We start from the raw sequence: 22,982 nt of genomic DNA, 5'->3' as shown, positions 1-22,982 counted from the left end.
AGTTAAGTTCATCATTTTTGCCGAGGTTATACTAGTAATGCAATATACCATGGAAGAATCTAATATTCAGCCCAGGGTGAAGATTGGGTATGCCAGAGGATTAGTGTCAGGGTGCTTTATAGAAGTGAAACTTGATGGACAGGCTGGAGAAAGATCTACAGAATCTCATTAAATTGCTGAATTGTTCATTACAGAGCGTTCTCACTGTAATAAAGTGCTCATTGACTTTGACAAATCCCCATCCCATGTCTCACAGAAGAACAGGGAGGCAAAGGGTGGTGGGAGGAGAAGGGAAACTGGCGCAAAGTTGGACAGGTAATAGAAAAGTGGGTGGAGGGTAGTGCTTTTTGATTAATATGTGCAACTGGAAACTTACGGAAGAGCCCGGTAAACACACACACACATTTATACATGTGGCTCTTCCACAGCATAGTGATAATACAGTCTGGGACATTCCCTTTGTTTTAGTGAAAGGTCTCAATTGCATTTACTAGACTACATACAGTCTATCTCTGAAGACATGTCATAAGAACCTCCAAGTTATCCTCCTGGACCAAAACGATTTACTTTTGCCCACTGTCCCTTCGTCATTCCCTGATAAAATATGCTGCAGGCTGTAATAACGGTTCTGGGGGCCTGCAGACCTGTGACCGGCCTCCAGATTATGCCTCATATCTGCTCTTTTTTTCCCCTCTGACCTTTTCAAACTCTATCTCAAGTCTCTTCCCTCACACAGGGCTTCTCCATCTCCTGTACACAATTTTTTCTTCCTTTCCATTGCCTGAAACGATGTGGCCTGTTAACTAAGTTCATTTTTCTATTTACAGGTGATGTAGAGGCTACATCATACACACATTTTAGTGTATAAGGACATTGAAGTCCCCTCAAAAAAACCCTCTGTATACAATTTAGTTCAATTCAGCTCACCAGTTTGGCGTTCTCCCTTCAAGGCTTGCACGTTCTCGGGTTCCAGGTGGAAGACTCAAGGGGTAGTGGGGCTCAGGACTGGGGGGCGGGTAACAGTGGCAGATCAGGTGAAGGGGGTGTGGGGGGCATTCATGACCTGGCCGATCTCCACCAGTTTTGTTTTGCTTTTGGGGCCGAGACACTTAGGACTGCATTCAATAGGACCCTGTTAAATTTCTCCTGTGAGCCTCAACACAGAGTTTCAGACTACGGAGCTGGCGGCTGTGCTGTAAAACTCAGAGTGGATTAGTGAAACAGTTCCACTGCCCTCCCACGTATCTGGTCTGTTTCTGTTTTCTCAGGAAGCACTGGCTGATCTCCGTTTTCTTCTGAGGAAAGTTTGATCTCTGCCTTTTCTGCCTCTGATCCTCTTTCACCAGAATGAGGAGGAGATTATTTTACATGGGAGTACAGTGTATAGGAGAAGCCCGAATGTAATGTAAATTCTTGTATCTGCTAGCACAGGGAGAAGGTGCGGCTCTCCATCCCTGGTACCTCCTGAGCACCCGCCCGGTGCCCAGCGCCACGCCGAGTACAGCGCAGTCCAGGCGCACCACCGCCACTTCCCTCTCTCAGGACTCACCTCCACTGGAGGATCTGCACGATCTTAACTCATTAATTCAGCTCCCTGGGTGATTATTTCTTCTCTGAAATAGCCAAAACAAGAACCACATTTTTAAACGGATAAAGAGAGTTTGTGAAAATAAAACTGAGTGTTTCTTGAGTGCTGATGATGTGCTTTTGCAGTGTCAGAAGCCAGATCCTGGGAATAAAGAGCTTCATAAAACTGTGCCATTATTGGATTGGAGAGATTTAGTTTAGTTTCATCTCCAGATGTGCAGAAATTATGTTTTCCTTTGATTATTAATTTATTAACTGTTTTCTACTTTTAGTGAAAAGGACTTACTATTTATCAGGACAGTCCATATATCAATGTTTTTCTTCCTTCTTAACCTTGGATTGTGGGCCCTTGTTTCCTATGTTTTGAGCCTAACCTTGCCTGGAGTTGATGGATAATAGGACCAGGCATGTGGTGATCAGATCACTGACATCAAACGTCAGACCTTGGCAGGGAAAGTCTGCTTTATCCTAGTCCTACCCGCTTTCGTGCAGCAAGAGGGGCTGGGCCACTGGTTTGGGGTTTGAGGGCTGGTCCTCTTCACATTTGTCTTTGATTCTCCCTCTTCAGAGGCAGAGGCTGTGCCTGTCGTGTTTGCATTGAATGCTGCCATGTTTTTATTTGCACTGTATAAATAATAAATAAAGACAATAATGTAGAGTGCTCATGTTAAAATGTATTGAATGGATAATAAGACATCCCATTATTCCTATATAAGGCTGGATTTATTTTAGGAACATTGGTATACAAAATGAATTTGGCCTTTTAAGAAATACATTTTTTTTGTATTTTTTCTGGAAATTTTTGTCCATAAGTCATACTGTTAATAACACATTTATTTTCTATCTGTAGAGGTGTGAATTGTGTATCATTTAAAGTAGTCAACAACTTCAAAAGAAGTGAGTTTTTTAAAAAAGATTTGATTCATTTTTAAGGAGAGGGAAAAGGGACAGAAAGAGAGGGAGAGAAACATTGATGTGTGAGAGAAACATCAATAGTTTGCCTCTCACATGTGCCCCAAATGGGGACCGTGACTGCAACTCTGGTATAGGAATTACCCTCTGCTCTCCAGGTTGGTGCTCAACCAACTAAGCCACACTGGTCAGGGCAAGAGTAGTTGTTTTTCAATGAGCCCTTCCTGGGCTTGTATCTATACCACAAGACCACCCCTATTACCGTTTGATTTAATCGTGTTCCTCCAAAGAAGTTCCAGAAGGTGAACCTAAACATAAACCTACTATTACTTCCTAGTTGCAAGTTAGAGAACACAAGTATTGTACTCAGCATTTGCCTTTTATCTCTTAGATGATACATTGACCCAAACACACCTCTGGCCGTGGAGGAATAAGGCCTTCAAACATTAGTACATGTACAACAATACTCTCATAGAACTTCATATTTGAATATCACACCACAGTTTCAAGAGTGCTTCTGTATTTGTCATTGCTTTGCTTTCCTGTGGTATGAATGGGGCAACTGAGGTCACGAAGTGGGAAATCAAATTCATGTCTTCTCATTTTGGGGCTCTTCCCATTTTGCTCCATAGCTTCTACAGTCATAATAGAAGCTCAAAAAGACTTGGGAGAAATAGACGCAGATGTGAATCAAATTAATCCTGTGACATTAAAAGAAATTAGGAAGAGAATGACATTCCTGTCCTTGAGTAGAGCACCCACAGATTGAAAGGGTAATGGATGGCCTGCTCTGCCCGTGCCCATGCCTTTGTCATGTTGCTAATTCTAACTCTGTGCTTTGTGACATGAGTTTCATTTATTCTCTTGTTAATGCCAAGTGGTTATTGAGTGTTCACTCTCCTCGATCATGTGCTGTTAAGTACTACCATTACCTGGTCTGGGCAGGCCAAAGTGGGAAGGACTGATGTGGCCCTGGAGTCTTGATCTTGGAGTCCGATGTGGACTTTCCCCTACTTCTCTTCTCACTGTGCCTGCTTCCTTCCCAGTAGGCACTGACTTGGCCACATAGTTCATTGATTTCTTTGCTGGCTGTCGGCATGCTGGGACAATACTGGTCCATTGGAAAATGAAATGCTGTTGTTTGGACATTTCAACACCACCCACTGTCCCTTTGCCTTCTCTTCAGTGCTTTACTGATGAGTGTTAGCTCTTGTTCATTGTACATACCCTAAACAGCTTGGCAAACCATTGTTAGTCCGTGCGGTGTGGCTCAGGCCTCAAAGAAATCAGACTGGGCAATCATTTAATAAAAAACTTCCATGAGTGGTATTCTCATTTTAAACCCTTGGACCTTGGTAACTAGACGTGGAATAAAATACTATGACCTGAGAACACTTATCCTCAAAGCAAATTGTAATCTTTCATCATATCCCCTACCTTTACTCAAATCAATTTCACATACTCATGTGTTCTTACTTTTTTTTCAGATAGGCACTTCCTGGATGTCTTCATGACGTCTCCTTTTATTTTTTTAGTTACTATTCCTTAAACTAATTAAATGTGTGCCATTTCTCAATTTTCTTCTTGAGTGTTCTGGAAGCTCCTCCCAGCTACGTACAGTCTTTTCCAGGAGTGTGATAGAAAGAGAAGGATAGAAAGAGAGAAAGCTCCTCCTTGTTACTAGCTGTCAATGGACAGAATAAACAGAGGCTCCTGTGCCTCCCGAAATGTGCCACGTGTGGAGGATGTTTTATTCTGTGAGGACCCCTGGCTGGAACCTGAGCAGCACATGTCTCAGGGCTCTGGTGCCTGGGCGTGTGGTTACTCGTTCGTCCTGATCTACATGCAGCTGACGACTCGTCCCGGAGGAGCGTGACTCGTGAGTGGCCTTGCTGTTGTTTCTCTGGGCTGCGGGCCTTTGTGAGACGCAGGACACATTCACTTCAGAGGGACTTTGCTCCGGCTAATCCTCAGCTCTCCTCAGTGCTAGAGCTGTGCGCTGTCAAGTAGCTGTGAGAGGCGGTGATTATCAGGAATTACAGGAGACCTAACTCGTATTCATGGGCTGCTGTTCCCATGAGTTAGTGGTTTTTTCTTCTTCCTCTTCTTCTTTTAAATGAGCACAACAGAGTAACAAGGTGATTTGTGAGATATGACATACTTATGTTCTCTGCTTCTAATTTTCATTGTGATTCATGCTGTCTCCAGACTGATATTTTGTTGTGGTTGCTGTGAGAAGGGAAACAGTGACTGGAGAATATTTCTGATGCATCGGTGGCCTGCAGTAACATTGCTGCCACCTGGCTTATCAGGGATTTAAAAACAAAACCCGACTGTACATGAGGTGGAACCCCCAGCACTAGGCACATAAGTTCATTAGTAATAATAGCAACAATAATAATTCTTTACACTCTTAGCCAGCATTATATTTTTAAAGCATTTTTATACACACAACTTCATTTGAGTCTCACACCAACCTTTCAGGTTGATAAAACAAGTATCCAAGTTTTAACACGCGAGGACACTGAATCTCACCAAGGTTAAGTGATTAGCTTCCTTCACAGCATAGGTTTCATTGTAGGTCTCTCTGTACTTTGTTGAAATGCACCAAGTCTGTAAGAAAACAGAACCTCAGAGTATCTGATACATCTTGTCCTAGAGGTTACCCTCATCTAAAATGAGTACCACAGCAGTATGCACTTCTTAATAAATTACAGATTTTTATTTTCACCTGTCATACAGCTTTGTGGGATATTGCAAAAACTACTCTGATGGAAGGGGTACAAGAAACTGTTGCTGAGGGTTTTTCTTTATTAGAGCCCAAGACATTGGCATTTTCACTGTTTCGATAGAATGGATAGAGAATGGATAGAGAATTCTGACAGAGACAGAGAGTGGCTCTTCACCCCTTTAAGGTGTAAGATGATGAAGTGTAAAGTGGGAAGAGAAGGCCCATAAGGGAGGTCACTTTAAAATCTGATCAAGAGATTTAAATCAGTGTGAAAGAGAGCCTGGAGCATCATTCTTTTTTTGCTGTGCCGTGTAGACTGTATGGTGAAAAGTCTGCAGGTGTTGTCAGAGATTGGATGCAATGAATGGAAATGATTAATCATTCTATCTTCATTTTATACCCAGTATATTGGGAATTTAGAAACTTATACTGTGCAAACTGGTATCTGGGTGATGGCCTAGGATGGGGTTTATGAGAAAGAGAGGGTTGATGTAAGAGATGTCAAAGCCTGTAGAGAATTTCTATAAGGGTTTATTTGAGCCACACTGATGACAGGGCCGGGAAGCAAGATCTCAGATGCTCTAGAGAAGCACAGTTTTGCGTTTCCTTTATACAGCTGGAATTGAGGGGACATACAGAAGATTGCACTAAGGTGGGAGAAAGCAGGTGCAAGATACTTAACAAGATTATGTGCACCCAGGAGGGTAGCTAGCCTCCCAGGGGTCTGAGAAAGAGGCATGTCAAAGGCGTGTTAAACTAGATGCACAAAAGCCGCAGACAGGGCTTGCTCACGGCAAAGATACATCTTTTATACGCCTGGGGTATGACTGCCCACCATGACCTGCCCAGTTAGGAATTGGATCACCCAGTTTGTGATCGGATGACCCCGTGAGGTTACTCTGGTCACTGAATTGATATATGCCCCCTTTTGCATCCCCAGGAGAAAAAAATCAATTCATTGAAATTTATCAATGTTAGTCTCTTTCCAGTAGAAATGAGCTTATGGCTGTGGAGAACATTATGCTAAACAAAATAAGCCAGTCAGAGAAACGTAAATATCACATGATCTCACTCAGATGTGGAATCTAATGAACAAACTGAACCAACAAGGAAAACAGGGACAAACTCAGATGGAGAGCAGGGTGACAGCTAGTGGAGGGGTTAGTGAGGGGCGGAGGGGTTGAGCACAAAGGAGAACGGACTCATGGACATGGACCACAGTGTGGTGATTGCTGGGGGGAGGGAGTATAAGGGCACTAAATGGTAATGGAAAAAATACAATGAAAATTTAAATTTTTAAAACCATAGAAAAACCAGTCTGTGGCCCACATCCTCCATCACCAGACTATTTCTGCAGGAGTCTTTATGAGGCCCATTGAGCGACCGCGTTCCTGCCAGGGGGCCTTGGCAGCCCATGGTGATTTCCTGTGCGGGGCATTCTGAGGGAGAGGACCTGACTTAGCTGTGGAGTGGCCTCAGGGCTTTGGAATTGGTTATATTCCAAAGAGTTGTCTGGAGAAGCCTTGACATTTATTGTTGAATATAGACATCCTTACATCCTGCTTCTACTTCTCCCAGCCTGTCTCCTGAACTTTTGATAAAAGAAAAAGTAAATAATACTTCAACTAACACACCTGGAAGAGACAGGTGACCATTCTAAGAGAGTAAACACGGGCAGCATTCATAAATGATCATTCTTAGACTTCGTTTGTGCCCACAGTAGAGAGCAATGTGTTCTCTGTGGCGAGGTTCTACTCTTTAGTCTGACACCTCTTCATTATTTGGGGTGGCACATTGGAGGAATAAAAACAGATTTCAGTATTTCAGTAAAGAATGTAACAAGGGAGAAAAGTCTCTTCAGAAAAAAATCCTCAGCGGGTTCTCAAGATAGACATCACAGATGTTTTACAGTGTTCCCCTTTGTGTATAGAAAGTGGTGTAAGTCAGTTCCTGCAAGTGGCACAGATCTTACACTTCAAGAACAGAAGCTCAAAGGGGCCCTGCCAGCTGGAGGCTGACTGCACATGTCCCGTGTGTGTGTTCTGCCCACACAACACCTCCTGTGGCCACACAAGGAAACCAGGTATTTGAAGGAGTGGTGGGTGGTGCACTAAGATTAAACGTTTTAGGAGGACCTATCTTCTTAATGCTTCAAAACGAGTGAGCGTAATGTAATTAATTTTGATTAATTCATTGGCTCATAATATTGCTTTTAATTTGCAGTTCTATGTGAATTATAATGTAATTTGGCATTAATTGTACTAAATTGACTATAAGTCAGCCCATCACAATAGAAAACTGCTCACAGCTTTTTATTTTTTAGTCTTACTGAGAGTAAGACTAAACCTCTCCATCCAGAAAACACAATACTTAGTTAAGAAGCAAATATTTAGGCATCTCTCTCTTTGGCTGTGAGCATGATACTGAACCTGCTCACTATGAACCAGGGGTCTCCTACCCCCAGGCCACCGCCCATTAGCAGTCTTCGGCCTGATAGGAACTAGACCTCACAGCAGGAGGTGAGTGCCAGGCTAGAGAGTGAGGCTTTGCTTACTTCACTGCCTGAGCTCTACCTCCTGTGTCCCCATCCTCCCTAGGTCCATGGAAGGTTTTCTTCCATGAAACTGGGCCCTGGTGCAAGAAAGGTTGGGGACTGCTGCTGTAAATCATTTCTTATTCTGTCCACTGCTGGGACTATGTGTGTGTGTGTATACACATATACATATATGGATGGATGGATGCATATACATGTATATGTGTGTGTGTGTGTGTGTATATATATATATATATATATATATATAGAGAGAGAGAGAGAGAGAGAGAGAGAGAGAGAGAAGTTAAAAATAAAGTGTAAATAATAAAGTTAACAAAGGGGTGATTTCTCAGGGTTGCCAGGGCCTCTGAAGAATCTTGCTCCTCTCATCTCCTGTGGGACTCAGGCCACGTGGAGGGGCTGTGGAACTGAGTGGTTCGCGCCACACCTCTTAGATTCTTGGAGTGGGAACAGGCACTTGCCTAGGTTGGCCTGCTTTTCCTCCCTGTGCTCTGTGAACCAGCTAGGAAATCCTGTTTTAAATCCCACAGGCTGTCGCTATCCCAAAGCCACTCCTGTCTGACCAACACATAAACCGCCCTCTGCAAGGAAAGAAGGCGTGCCTTGAAAAGCCGACACCACCCTGGGAAAAGTGGTCCCTCAGGAGATGATGGAACAGGTGTCGTTGGTAAAGCTTGCCGGAGGGGCCTGTGCGGGCACAAGGAGTAAAGTGACTGTTGAGGATGACGGGCACTTGAGAAAGTGGCAAGAGAACAGGGATTGATTTGGAAAACACTTGTGTTTGAAGCATTTGCCAGATACCTTCCTTTGAGGATTGTCCTCTAAAAACGCAACCAAAAGGGAAAATTGAGATGCTGCACAATATGATATAATAGCCATATCCTGCTTGAAGTGTATTTACATGTTTGAACTATGAGAATTTTGTACATTCTGGATACATTTGTGGCGAGCAGTTGACTCATAAAATGATGTCCAGCTAGGAGGAAATATATTTTGCTAAACAGTGTATGGAAAATTCCAGGCTGCTTTTAATAACTTTAAAATTTTTTTAAAATTATATATCCCTATTTCATCATTCCAACACACAATCTAGCAAATAAAATGACCAAAGTTTTATGTACAGTTTTTGAGTAGAGAGGTTAAAAACTAGCCTGAATCCTGGGGCAGCAGCCTCCCTGTCCCTTATCTCTCCCACACACGCAGGAGGCGCGTGCCATGCACACGCTCGCCGGTAGACACTCAGTGTGCAGATTAACCTTTGCAGCTGAAGGATTTCCTTTGTTTTGCAGTGCTAACGGAATCATAATACTGTCATGAGTGGCTGGTTGATTTTAAGATTAAAGGAGGAAACGGAAGTTAGAAGTGTATTTTTGCCACTCCAGGAGTATATCCCATTCATCACTACATTTTTTGAGGATGTTAATGTCTGTTGTTTGTAGGCAACAGCTGCTGCATGGACACAGCTTTATATTGTTTCAATTTTCTCCAAACCTCTTTATGACAAATTTAGCCTAGCCTGTTACAGAATTTTTTAATTTCTTTTCCCAAATACTCTTTCTAATAGATCAGCATTCGAGTTGGTGGGTTTCAGCCTCTTTCTTACCCTGGTGGCTCCTTGAACAGCTTCACGGTCTTCCCCAACAACAACCCCTGTTTGATCCCTGCCCTCGGATGGATGAGTTCTTTTGAGCTTTTAATGGGGTGGTCTTCGAGAACAGTGAGGGTTCGGGGCAGAAGAACTAGTGCTGAAATAAATGGGGCAGTGGGGCTGAGAGAAAACTGTTATGGGGTATTTCTGCCCTGGGTTTTATCCTCTCATCGTGTGGAATGCCAGCGGAATAAATGGGTCTGGTAATCAAACAGCAATGAGAGGTTAGGTCATTGGAAGCCTTTTTAGCCATTTTGTTCTTTTCAAGAGTGAATTTGTTAGAATTATGCTGAATACCCACTTAAAGCCTCAGCTGATAACCCTACCTGTGTTTTATAACTCTGCACTGTCAGAACTCATAATAAGTCAAACATTCTTTCACTGGTGCTCATAAGGGAGGGAAAAAAACCCCACAAATTTAAGAGTAATTTCAGATTGTAAATGAAAAGGAGAGGCACGACTGTTCATTTGCACCAATCATGCCTTCCTTTCATCTGCTCTGATTAGGCCTGGTGCGGTTTCATCAGACCCCTCCATCACCGAGCTGTCACTCCAGCCGTCTGTTGATTGAAAACAATCAAGGCTCTGAAGGCACAATTATTCTGACCCTTTAACTAGAGGCTGCTGTGATAATGAAAGGTTGATTATGATAGTTTGTGCCTCTTTCAGTTTGCCAAGAAGGTTAATTTGGGCATCAGACGGATGTTTAATGGGCACTTGCTGGCTACACTGAGGTAAATGAGAACGTGCAGTCTTGGATATTGCACGGATATAGTTTGGCTGTCAATCATTGTCATTTGGAGTTTGTGCCTCACACTCCGGAAATCACATTTTATTTTTTCCTTGGGATTTAATTTATTCTGTGCCCTGAGGAAGTTCTTTCACTCGGTGACCTTCACAGCAGCTTTCTCTGCCTTTTTTTTCTTTTTTCAAATGGAGCTCAAAGGCACAACACATCTAGAAGAGCATTTTTCTTTCATTTTCACTTAAAAATGGGAACTTTAAAAATCCATCCTTATCACTGCCTTCCAATAGAGCAAATGTTTCTGTTGCGATTGTGCAGGGGGGAGCATGAACGACGTACCCGGACCAGGTTGTGAAAGCAGCAGCTCACAGCCATCCTGCGCTGTCTCCGACACCCTCGGGAAGCGCAGTGCGCGCCGAATGGGCACCACGGAATGGAAGCTTCCTTCCTCCTTCCCTTTCTCTCCCTCACTTGTCTCACAACAGGGTTTTGCTTTCCTGTTTCCAAGTGCAGCATCCAACTCCTCTTCTCTCCTTGGGCAGCATGGGAGGGGATGAGGCCGGCAGACAGATGAGGCAGGAAGCCTGTGACCTACAAAGGTGATTAAAAGTTGCGGGTTTCAGTTTGTAGAAATCCAGCACCTAATCTTTTTGCTGTCTGAACCACAGAGTAAAAAAAGATGAAGGCACCTAATAATGCTTGTGTTTATAATGTGCGGCTCATTACAATCCTCTCTTATGCTTGCCCTCTAAAGGACGAAGAATAGAGGAAAAGACAAAATAACAGAAAGCCTTTATTTGTCTCCAGGCTGTGCAGAGTGGTCTCACGGGTCAGGCACTTGCGAGCTAGAATCACTGTTCTCCTTCTTCATCTCTGTCCCCTTCATTTTCTTTTTCTCCCAGTGAACACTCAGCAGTGTTTTTCTGTCCAGCTTTGGACACTTTTCCTCATGTGTCATTTGTAAAAACCATTGAGTCTGTGGATGTTAAACTGACAACATCATAATGATTATAATTTTACATCAAGTGTTCTGTATTCACATGATTTTTTGCATTAAAAACAAAGCTACTTTTTTTGAATTGTAAAGAGAGGCATTCAGCAATCATTCAGTCTCACCTAAAGAGGCTCCAACAAGGAATGAAGTCATTGAATCCAGTTACTGTTTTTATGCAGCCTTATATAAGTAAGCAACAGTGCTGTTTAAAATGTTGACTTAAAAATACATAAGAATAAAACTGTGCTATATATATATATATAACACACACACAGTCTCACCAGATTCTTCACCACACTAGACCACAGACATTTATTTTTGTTTAGCTTTATGAACAGCATGGATAAAAAAGACCTTGGAGATGCTTAGCAAAATCATTGATTAGTTATGTCTTGTTTTGTTTAAGTGATGGGGAGTAAAAAAGGAATTAGGAGAGAAATGAGTCAGTCAACTCAATCAAGTAGTTTTGGGTATTTAGAAAGTAGTGTGAATTTTCATTTTACTATTAACATGTATTATCTGTGACAATGAGTGATTTCATTTTACAGATTCACTATGTTTGCAAATTAATGGGACTCACACAAGGACTGTTTGTTCTGAAAGGAAGTACAACTCATTATTAATTGTTTTTAGTATAAGCCTGAGTTCCTCCCTTCCCCCAGCCTGTTGCACTGTTTATATCTGACTGTGGAGAGTGAACGTCCAGAATGAAGGACCTTTCTCATGTCCCCCAAGCCCTCCGCCGCACACCCACCTCTGTGTGCACACGGATTCAGTTCACCGAGGCTGCGGCCCCTCCGCAGCGATGTCCCCCCTCTCAAGGTCCCACAGAGCAGCTCACACTTCACCTCCCGGCCTGTGCGGGCACTCCCACAGCTCTGCTCCTGGGGCCAGGACTGGTTGTGGACCCAGTCTCTCTTTCCTTTTCAATCCTCCCATCTACCCTTTCAAAGTCCCTCTTGCTCTTCAATCACACTGTTCCTCCGAACCTTGTGAAGATGTCTTGGATCTCTGATTTCTCCCGATTGCAGTCTCATAATTCCCATTTTTCCAACACTCATCAAATGCAAATTTCTTCCCGGGTGCCAGGCACTGGGGTTGGGATTGGTCCTTCCCTCAGTGCAGCCCTTTAGAATGGCTGCTCCCTTCCACTCCTTCCTCCGTCTATTGCAGCCGCCTCTCTCCTCGCAAGTTGCCTGCGATTGGCAAGCCACTGGCCGTCCTGCACTGGGCCCGTCTGTGCACATATGCATGTTCTTTGCATCGCTGTTATAGATTGGCTCTCTGAACCACTTCCCCCACTCCCGAGACAATGTATAATTGTGCTAAAGTATATCTTCTCTGACAAAATTATTACTCGTGTATTATAAACAAAATGTTTCAAGGTATGACTAGAAGATTCATTGTTTCCCAGTTATTTATACAATGAGAAATCATTTCTGAAGTTACAGAATGCAGTGCGAAATATTCTATTCAAACATCAGGAGCCCGGCTGAAACTCTCACGATGACAATGGATGGCAGCACATTTGTGTGTATTCTCTGCAGCTGACTGAGCGGATGAGCCTGGCTCCCTGGCCCTGCCCGCCAGCTCCATCCCTGGGTAGGGGGTCTGGCCCCGACAGTGTGTAGTCACAGGCTTCGGTGAGCAGGCTCCCCACTCCAGTCGCAGTGCTCCGTGGCTGTACACTCATGTGCAAAGTGACCTTTGAGGCCTCTTCTTTCTGTTTGGAGACTGCCAACATCAAGCTCTTCAGGGCAGCTTAGGTACTTCCTGGACATCCAAATTAATCACAGTCGCCCTCGTGTGTGGAGTTTGACTTTCTCTGTGTCCGTGGCTTTGGGCAGCTGCTGGAGCCTGTGAGGTCCTTTCGGGCCCTAAAAGTTTAATTTCAGGTGGGGAGTGTGTGTGCAGTGAACCTGCCATGGGTTCATTATTATCGAATCAGTTCATAAAGAAATATTCAAGGGCTTGATGCTCTCAGGATGCTCCAGGGCGTGTTTATAAATTAAAGAGCTTTTTAAAAAGAACCATAACATTTATAAATGTACTGGCAATATTTAAAACACCTATGAGGGAATTTGTAACATAGAAAGATGGGTTTTGAGTGTGTCCAAAAATCTGCCTCCAATAGGCTGAAACTTCTAAATTTTCTGTTTTTTTTTTCTTTTCCTAATTCCATATTCCATAAGTATATTTTACAGGAGGAGTACATTAAAACAGTAAAGGTCAAGAGTAAGCCTTGAATTTTATGATATTAATAGAACTTGGAATTGAATGGCAAGTAAAAATATGTATGTGTACTGATTAGAATCTTCTTTCTCATCAAGTAAGTTACTGTACACAATAGACACTCACTAAAAAACTGAGAAATAGATGAGTGAAAAGACTAAAATAAAAGATTCATGGTTATATCATTTTTCTAAGAGCAACAAAACAAAATGTAATCAACTCAGACATCAATCATTATTTTAGTTTTCTCAAGCCAGATAGTTTAGTTTATATACACATTGTCTTTGACACTAAGTTAACTGAGTCAAGATTTGAAGGGACTCATGGGCATAAATTTAAGTCTTTTTCATGGGAAACTCAACCAAGTAAAGAAAGTAAATATGCACTGAATGTGCAGATGCAAGTAGGTTTATGTCTGTATCTCTTTTTTCATTCATTCATTCATCCATTCATTGACTCATGCTACTCTGATTTGAGATTGAACAAAGCTACAGAATTTAAATTACTGGTTTATGAAAATAGGCTCATCATGAGGGCTAGTTTATAATCTGCAACGGATTATCTGTCATACTTTTATTATTACATTATTATCACTTTGTAATGTGAAGTATTTAATACTATGTAGCAAGTTTCTATTAGTGACAGTAATCTCTGGAAATCTATATTAATATTACAAAGTATTATTGTGTTATATAAGAATGTGCTGACATTATCATGAATTCAAAAGGGTAATTGAATTGAGGATTAGCTCCATCTCTTGGTGGTACATCGCCATTATATTAATTCCCTATATTGTCTAAATGTCATAGTTTACTGAGCACTTTCATGTTACCTCATTCAGTCTTCTGTAGACCCTGTGGCCTTACTAACACCATTCTGATTTTACTAATGATGAAACAGATAGTTGTTGGTGTTTTTCGTAACTGCTCAAATATATAAAGTCCTTTTGACACCAAGCCCCTCCTCATTTCCATTATGTCACATTCACTGCTTGGACATGTACCAATTAGTGATAGAGAAAAGCATGAGGATTTCCCTGGCCACATCAGCTGACTTCACCCTGACACTGCATCCTCACTATATGAAGTAGCTGGGAAGTAATGCAAAATTAAGTGATCCATGTGGGGGTCAATTTTTCCCCCATTGCCATGGAAAACCCTGGAATACACCAGGGTTTTCTTCTATTGAACAAGTTGGTTTTCTCTCACTTTCCAGAGTTGTTCTAATGGAAGCTGCATATCTCACTGACCGCATGTCAAGTCCTTTTACACCCAGAAGGACTTCGTGCGTAAATGCGGCCCACACTGGCATGTTACTTAGAAATCTCATGTCTTTGTCCAGCATCAAGGAACACTCGGACACCATCAATGGTTAGATGGATAAGCATTACCTTTTGGCTCAGGGACCAGTATCCAACCATTGGAGGGCAAATACAAGAAATTTTTTCTAATTGTTCTAGTATCCTGCTCTGGCATGAGGAGGGCAATCACGGGTTTCAATTTCCCCATAACACCATTGGCATAGATGGTTAGTTGTCTTTATTGTCCTGGGGGATATTCTTCCCATCTGAAAAGCTTTATATAAACTAATACGGGGATTGTGTGTTTAAATACAGAGAATGCTGAGTTAGAAAATTAATGTAAATAGGTTTTAAAATATTTGCCTTTATATATCAAATTTCATTCTGGGATTCTAAATAAATAGTACCTTGAAGCAGTTGCCATGTAAATGTAAAGTGTGTTCTTTGGGATCATTTTTATAAGAAATGGTATCTACTAAGTGGGGTAACATGACCTGAGCAGAGCTGTTCCCAAGGAGGAAATGATGGGGATGTGACCCGATTCTATGCTTGTGGGTCTGTGTACACGTGCACTTTCACGTGCGCACACCCACACCTGTGTATCTGGTGAGTACACAATTATAGACCAAATGCATCACTTTGTTTTCTGATGAGAGATTTACAAAAAGTGTGCTATGAAAATCTGGAGCTTAGGTACTAGACACATTGATTAATTTTGATTGCCTTTCCCATTTTTAGAATTTTGGAGGATTCAAATTTAAAATACTGTTTTTTGGTGTATCAGTAGATGCCGTATATCCTACAGGTAGAAGAGACTCTCTCATCAACTCACTCATTTTACAGATGAGAAGCTAAGCGACTGGTCCACTGTCAGCCATGTCCTCATGCTGCTCTTTGTATTGACTTTGCAGAGATCGGCTTAGGTTGGTGGCCTATTCTCACAGGTCAGGACATTACAGTATACTAACCTCATCTCTTTTCCTATCTCTATTTTCCTGATATACAATTTACCTTTTAAAAATCCTCTTTCGGCCCTGGCTGGTGTGGCTCAGTGGATTGGGCATCCATGTGGGAACCAAAGGGTCACTGATTTGATTCCCAGTCAGGGCACATGCCTGGGTTGCAGGCCAGGTCCCAAGTAGGGGGCACATGAAAGGCAACCACACATTGATGTTTCTCTCCCTCTCTTTCTCCCTCCCTTCCCCCTTCTCTCAAAATAAATAAATAAAAACCTTTTTAAAATAATAAATAAAAATTCTTCTTTGTAATAAGACTGAACCCAAGCACAACCAGGTCACTTTTTGTTTGCCCACCTGTGTGGAACTTAAATGTGGCAGGCCTCAGGGCCTTTTTCATTGTGGGGTCCGGACCATGTGTTTGTCATACTTTGGGGAGAAGACACCCTTGGCCTCAAGGGCTCTTGCTTTTGGTGCTCTGCCATATGCATTTTAAAAATATGTATAAAGACGATTATCAGGCACATTTTCTTATTCCTTCAACTTTTTATTTAAAAAAACTTTAAATTTAAAGAAAAGTTGCAATAATAAAAGTGGTACAGAGAATACCCATATGATTGCTGATTTTTTTTAAACAAATTACCTCATTTTTTATCATATATCTTCTGTCCAATGGTCTGATAATTTATCTATAGATAGATTATTTATATACATACATTTGTATATATTTATTTGGAGAATAGATCTATATCTAGAGATAGAGAAGGGGAGGGAACTTTTTCTGAGCCATTTGAAAGTAAGTTTTATACATCATGGGTTTGTTTTTTAAATCTTTTAAGAAAACCTCATCACTTTACTTCCTCTTTATGGACGTCTGTAGTAAAAGGCAAAAGGTTTATACAATCTGAAGAGAAACCAGAGTATTATCAGGTACACATTTTATACTAAAGCTAAAAATAAGATCATTTGTTGGTCTCCCAACTTTACAAAGTTTTAAATGAACAATAAAAGAACATATGTTATTATCATATCTGCTAAGCTGCAAATTCTTTTAAAAATCTGTCAGGTCATTTTTATGACAGAATATGAACCTGGGGCCTCATCATATTTGATTCTACTGAAATATATTTCTTAGAGGGAAAAATAGCCTAGGTGTCAACACAAGTCTGTAGTCAGCTAGAATGGTTAATGTACAACCTCCCTTGAAAAATCTGTTTTACAAGCAAAATGTTGACACAATTTTAATTATAGCACTCAAGTGAGCACTGTTATAATTTTTAATGTTCCTCCACGGTAACATTTGCCTTGTTCTGGTAGAGAAAAATGCTCTGATCCTCAGTCCCTGGTTTCTGGTACTTTTGGATTTTATAGAACTGTTGTCTTTTTTAAAGTGTTATCTTTTTGAACAGAAAATTTTCATTTGGTCACAAAGAATAGAATGTGACTCTGAGATCTGGTACATGTATTTATTAATGGGAATTTGCTTCCCATTGGCAGTCACTATTCAGGTTTAACACATCACTATTTGAACCTTACATGGTTTAAGGTCCAAAGAGGTCCATAAAGAGACAAGATTCTCAGCACCTGCTCACTGGCACTAGGGACACTGTCCACATTCATCATCTAAAGAAATTGTGTGTAATAGTGAAAGGGTGTATTGCTAAAGTTTTCTGTTTATTAGAATTCAAGGCATTGTAAAATAATATATAAAATAGTGTGCTTCAGTGTGGCATATAATAGTCAATGCCTCTTCCCTTGGAGGTCATATACTAGAAGGTGGAGAGTATGCTTGACTGTTTGGAAATGTAAAAACTCTGTCTATGCATCGCCATTCATTCTGCTAAAACATACTTCCGTGGCTTCCCACTGCTTGATGCCCAGCAGCTCTTTAAGATGCCCGGCTCTTTGGTGGAGGTTGAGGAATGTCAGCTCATTGTTGGTTTGCTCCTGTGCCCTTGGTTTATCCCTTTCTGGATTTGTGGAACTGTGGAGTTCATGCTGCCTTTTGGGCACTGAGGGGAGACCAGTGCCCTGGTTTGTCTCAATGGCATCACAGGACTGGCAAGGATAAAAACACTGTGCCTTCATGGCATGAGCTCCTGCAAAGGGGAGGGTTCAGTGTGCCCCCATGTCAAAGCTGTCTGCAACCGAGTTTTAAGTAGGAGAGTAATTATAGCTGCCCCTGGCCAAGAAGAACAAGGCTGTGGGCCAAAATACCAGTCTTTGTTTTCTCAGCTCTGGCTGATGAGTTCTATGAAACGGTTACTGCTTTCAGACAGTGTTGTAAGGGCTTCATCTTTTGTATAGTGTTGGTTAAAAAGGTATGGTCACTCATCTGATGAGAACTGCTTTGGTTAGAGGCATTGATATAAATGCATACACACATACACACACAGTTGACCCGTGAACTTTGCAGGGGTCAGGAGTGCTCACTTTTCATGCAGTTGAAACTCCACGTATAACTTTTGACACCCCAAAAACTTACCTACAGTCTTCCCTCAGTATCCATGGGGGCTTGCTTCTGGGTACCCCAGAAAATACCAAAATGTGCAGATTCTCAAGACCCATACACAAAATGGTGTAGAGTAATGCACACAGCCAGCCCTTCACATCCACGGATTCCAAACCATGAATCAAAAATACTGGTTTCGATCCCTGGGGGTGTGAAACCTGGGAATTCTAAGGGTCCGTTGCAGATTTATTGAAAAACATCCTCATATAAGTGAACTTAAGCAGTTCAGACCTGTGCTTTGGTCAACTGTAATTGCCAACTACAAAGGCAGCCTGTGGAAGAGTGTATGGATGTGTATTCCTGGACTCGGGATGACTTCATAAGTCATATACTTTCCAGGAAATCTGTGTGCATGAAGTTTCTTATTCCGTCATTGCTTTGGGGTCAGGTTGGGCAGTACACATGCATGTGGACCTATAGAAGCAGTGATAGACTTCAAAACAACTTTTCTAAGAATCAGGAATTAATAGATTTTAAAGCAATAGCTTCTATCTGGGTGTATTTAAGCATGAATAGTAAAAGAATTTATTTGGATCACAACTTGAGTACTTGTGATGTTAGGGAACAGTTGTTTATATAATCGATATATTTCTTAATTATCTGTACATATATGTTACATATTTTAATTGAATTAGAGTAAAATTTACAGAATTTAGGATAATATATTCTTGTATTTAGGAATTCATATATATCACATATTCTATACAACAGCTATCAGTGGGGATACACAGAAAATTAAAAGGGAAGGACTATATTTTTTCTTATATTTTTAAGCTAGGTTTCATTAACAATGAATGATCTAAAATTAAAATATGAGGTTTGTTCATAAAATATTCAGCTGTGTAATATGAAAAATAGAGACATCTACTGAAGAAGTGAGAAGATATAAGAAACATTGTACATAGGACAATGACGCCTCAGTCCCCTCCAAAGTAGGCACCTGGGGACCTCACATTTCTCCCGATCACCGTCAACTGCCCCATCTTATTTTCCTGAATTTCATGGACAGTCTGAAATCTCTTTCCTCTCAAAGGCGATTTTACTTTTGGGAAAAGCCAGAAGTTGTAGGGTGCTAAACCTGGGCTGTAGAGGGGCTGAGTTATCTGGGTGATTTGATGTTTTGCCAAAAAACTGCACAAGACATGATGCGTGAACTCATTATAAAGCTGCCAATTACCAGTTGCCCATAACTGCGGCCTTCTGAATCATCCAAATAGTTTCCATGGAGGAATGTTCAAGCTTGATGCAAAATCTGATGCAGATGCATTGCTCTACTCAGTCATTTTGAATGTGACCACACAGTACACATGTTCACTCAATGGCATCTACTGCCCCCACTGACTAGTACAGTGAAGTCATTATTGTTTACTCCTGCACATTCCAGTCCATTCTCCTTGGCTGCCAGGTTACATTGATGTCGTGCAAACTGTTCTCATTATATTAACAGTGGCTGGAATTTTTCTGAACAGACCTCATATAAATTCTCATAAAATGTGAAAGAGTAATTCAAGACACATTGGAAACTCTTTACTCTACATACTTCTTTTTTAATTGGTACCATTTAGTTCCTGCCTTTTATGTACAAGTAATCTATAAATGAAACTTATTAAAAATATTACAATCCTTTTTTAAAAAACATTTTTTTAATTTGAACACTACAGAAGATATGTTTGCACTTGAGTGCATTTTCCCAGATTTTGCCTTAAAGTAAATATTGATAGAAAAATAATAATGATGCTATACAATAGAAAAACACATTGTATAATTTAAATAGGAGTTCTAGTTCCAACCTTGCCACCCATTTGCTGCACGATGTGGGGTAAGTCAGATAACTTACCTGCATTTGATTTCTGTTTGTGAAATTGAGAAGCTTGAACCAAATGTACTCTAAAGTTTCTTCTTGCTCTAGTACTTTATTATTTATTTGAGGGCTTTAAACAACTGCAGTGTTCATTGTGTTGCCAAGAACCTCAAGCAGAGGTGGCCAGCACCAATCACTTGCGGGAGTAAAACAGGAGTCTTTTATAACTAAGTCCAGTATACTGCACGCCACAGTGTGGGGTCTTGAGAGCCTCTAAGGGCTTTATATAGGGAAGCTGCAAAGATGGGGTAAAAAAATAGGGAACTGAAGGCTGTGATAGATAGATAAAATATATAAGAATCGATCTTGTGTGTTCCAAAGAAATATGAGGACTAGCCTAAGAATATTTGTGAAGAATTTTCCATTTATTCAACCAATATTTATAGCCTACTATGTGCCAGCTGCCCTTCTTATCAAGGTTCTGAGAATGAGATAATGCTGGAATAAGCTGCAGCAAATGCTTCTTTCAGGCAGTAACAGGTTTCCCATGAGGGTGAGATGAACCAGACCAGGTCAGGCAGGGTGCTTGGGAGATGTCCCGTAGTCCTTGGAGATGACAGTCTCCTGTGTTTCAGATGATTTAGGAAACATCCTGCCTAATGGCCATGTTTCCTAAGTACTCTTTGCTGTGCCCTCCCACACTGAGTCCTTGGTTTCTTTTCCACTCTTGCTGGCTTCATCACCCAAATCCGGGAGATAAGACTCTCAATGCATGCTTCATTTCCCTCCCAGTCAATACATGCTAGAGTTCAGGGTGATGAGGATGTCAGCATGCCGGAATACACAAGATAAAGTAGGATTTGAGCCTTCCCTGAGTTATGGTATCTCAGTGTAGTGTTATTAAAAGCCACCAGTTCCCAAAATAACCACTTTTAAATATAAGCATCAAAATTTTATACACTGCGCAGCCAACTGTGGTCTTTGGGTTCCATGATGCCCTAATATGAATCAGCCTTCTGCTTATGGTAGTCTCTATACCCTTTAAATGGGCTTCCGGACTCCCTCCACCACCTTGCCTATAATTCAGTGTGGCAGTGAATAGTGCCAGGGTGCAGATTATGATGCAGAAGTGATTTTGAGGTGGCCCATTGTTTTAATTCTTTGGCCAGCTCTTTTCATTATTTAGATAAATAAGAGCAACCCATAGTTTCAGTGTTTATTTTCCTCTTTTATGAAAGTGGGAACAGTGCAATAACACTATTATAGTTATTTGTCTGTTACTGCAAAAGCAAAACCGCACAGAGTGTTTATATGATTTACTGTATGCTATCACAATCAGCTGTGGATTTATAGACCTTTTAGAACTGAGGTTTCAAAATAACACGGTCTTACCCATAGTAAGATCTTACCCATATCTTACTATATATCAAGCTGCAAGTATTCTATATCTTTACTAAAGCATCCTACTTAGATTCCATTTGATTTAAACCTTCTTAAATTTGAAACAACAATCACTCTAATACATTTTGTGAATGGGAGGGAAATTGTCTAAACCCTCCCGTTCAGTGTGGCCTGTGGCCCAGCGGCCCAGCACCGCACACCTCACCCGGGAGGCGGTCAGAAGTGCAGACCTCCAGTTCTCCTCTGACACCTCTTTAGTCAGAATCTGCATTTCGACCAGAAAACCCAGGTAATTTGTGTGCAATTTAGGTTTGAGAAGTGCTGGATTTAAATTTACAAATAATGCTGTGTCCAGGTGAAATTGGTTGGAAATTGGTGACAGAATAAGTAGTTCATTATAATTATATTTACTTTTGATATGAAGAAAAGAAAAACCCATGTAGAAATGACTTCTGTTGTCTGAAAATATTTGTAAGTGATAAAGTATGAAAATTTATATGAAATCTGTGAGAACTTAGAAATAAATATTGGCAAGAAATAAGATAAAAAGCTATCCCAGAACATGCAGACTAAATGTGCGTATACAAAGCATGTTTTTGTACAGAGTATCTGAGGAGCATGGAAAGCATCCCGACATCTGTGGGCGTGTGACGTGGGGGTGATGGTGGACAGAAAGCTAGGGTTTGGTCATTACGGAGCACTGTGGTCACTTTCCCACCGCCAGTGGTTTGTCAGAGATTTTCTTAAAGGCAGAGAGCCTACTTGTGTCTGGTGCACTTCTCACACAGTATGTGATAGTATTTGCTAGGAAGATAAAGATAAACTGGAGGGTGCTAAGAGATGGGCTAGAAGATTGATTGTGGTGTAGGGAGAACTGATTTATGAGGAAGGAGAAAAATAATTAGATGGGCAGCACTAGGCTGTAAAAAGGGACTATGCAGACGTGGATATTTATCTAGTGGTTCTCCAGTGCTGTTTCCGGGAGTACCCATGTGAAGGATGCAGAAACATTAGGATGTAAGAAATTTGTTATAAAGCAAAGCATATCAGCTGGAATTAGTCTGTTAAATTAGGAGCACTATTAAAGATTAATTTTAGAAACTTTTACCTGGTGCATGAGAAATTACCTTGAGTGGGATGACTTCATCCCTAACAACTTTTGAAGGCGCAGTGAGCAAAGAATGGAAAATCATTTATGAGGTTGTTGAATTTCTTCCCAGGGAAATGACTGGAACCCCATCCCTAGAAACTTCTAAAATTATGGTGGAGAAAAACCAGGTGTTGCCTGTGGGAACTCCCCACATGTGGCAGAGAGCTGGGGGCTAATGAGTGACATTTTTCTTCTGAAGTTTCTTTGATTATTGCTGATGTTGCCATACCCGGATATTTTTCATGAGGTTTCTACCTTACTTAAATTAAAAGTTCCAGTTTCTAGACATACAGCTAGAGAGAGTCACTCATCTGCCCTCCATGTCTACCCCCTTGTCACTGGCAGGCTACCTGCATCCAGGGACACTCTTCTGTCACTTCTCCAAACCATGTAATTCATTAAAAGATGCAATTCAGTGAGTACTGGAAGTGAATTCACTCCCTATGTTTTCTTCATTCA

The 22,982-nt window shown here is 41.2% G+C and overlaps 1 protein-coding gene across 7 annotated transcripts in view; it reads left to right on the top strand.

The window, feature by feature from the left end:
- KLHL32 (kelch like family member 32) overlaps positions 1–22,982 on the top strand; it is a 201,186-nt gene that overhangs the window by 133,129 nt on the left and 45,075 nt on the right. Inside the window, exon 7 of one of the 7 annotated variants that reach the window (XM_037144421.2) lies at positions 10,496–11,140. The exons of the other annotated variants lie outside the window; for them this stretch is intronic. Coding sequence (XP_037000316.1) covers positions 10,496–10,507 — 12 coding nt within the window. The 3' untranslated portion in view covers positions 10,508–11,140. Of the gene's footprint in view, positions 1–10,495; positions 11,141–22,982 lie in introns of those variants that run through there. 7 annotated transcript variants of the gene reach the window in all.

The sequence above is a fragment of the Artibeus jamaicensis genome, unplaced genomic scaffold (genome assembly GCF_021234435.1).
Source record: "Artibeus jamaicensis isolate MK-2021 breed Jamaican fruit bat unplaced genomic scaffold, CSHL_Jam_final contig_387, whole genome shotgun sequence".
Classification (NCBI taxonomy): domain Eukaryota; kingdom Metazoa; phylum Chordata; class Mammalia; order Chiroptera; family Phyllostomidae; genus Artibeus; species Artibeus jamaicensis.
This window is presented reverse-complemented; position numbering and strand designations above follow the sequence as displayed.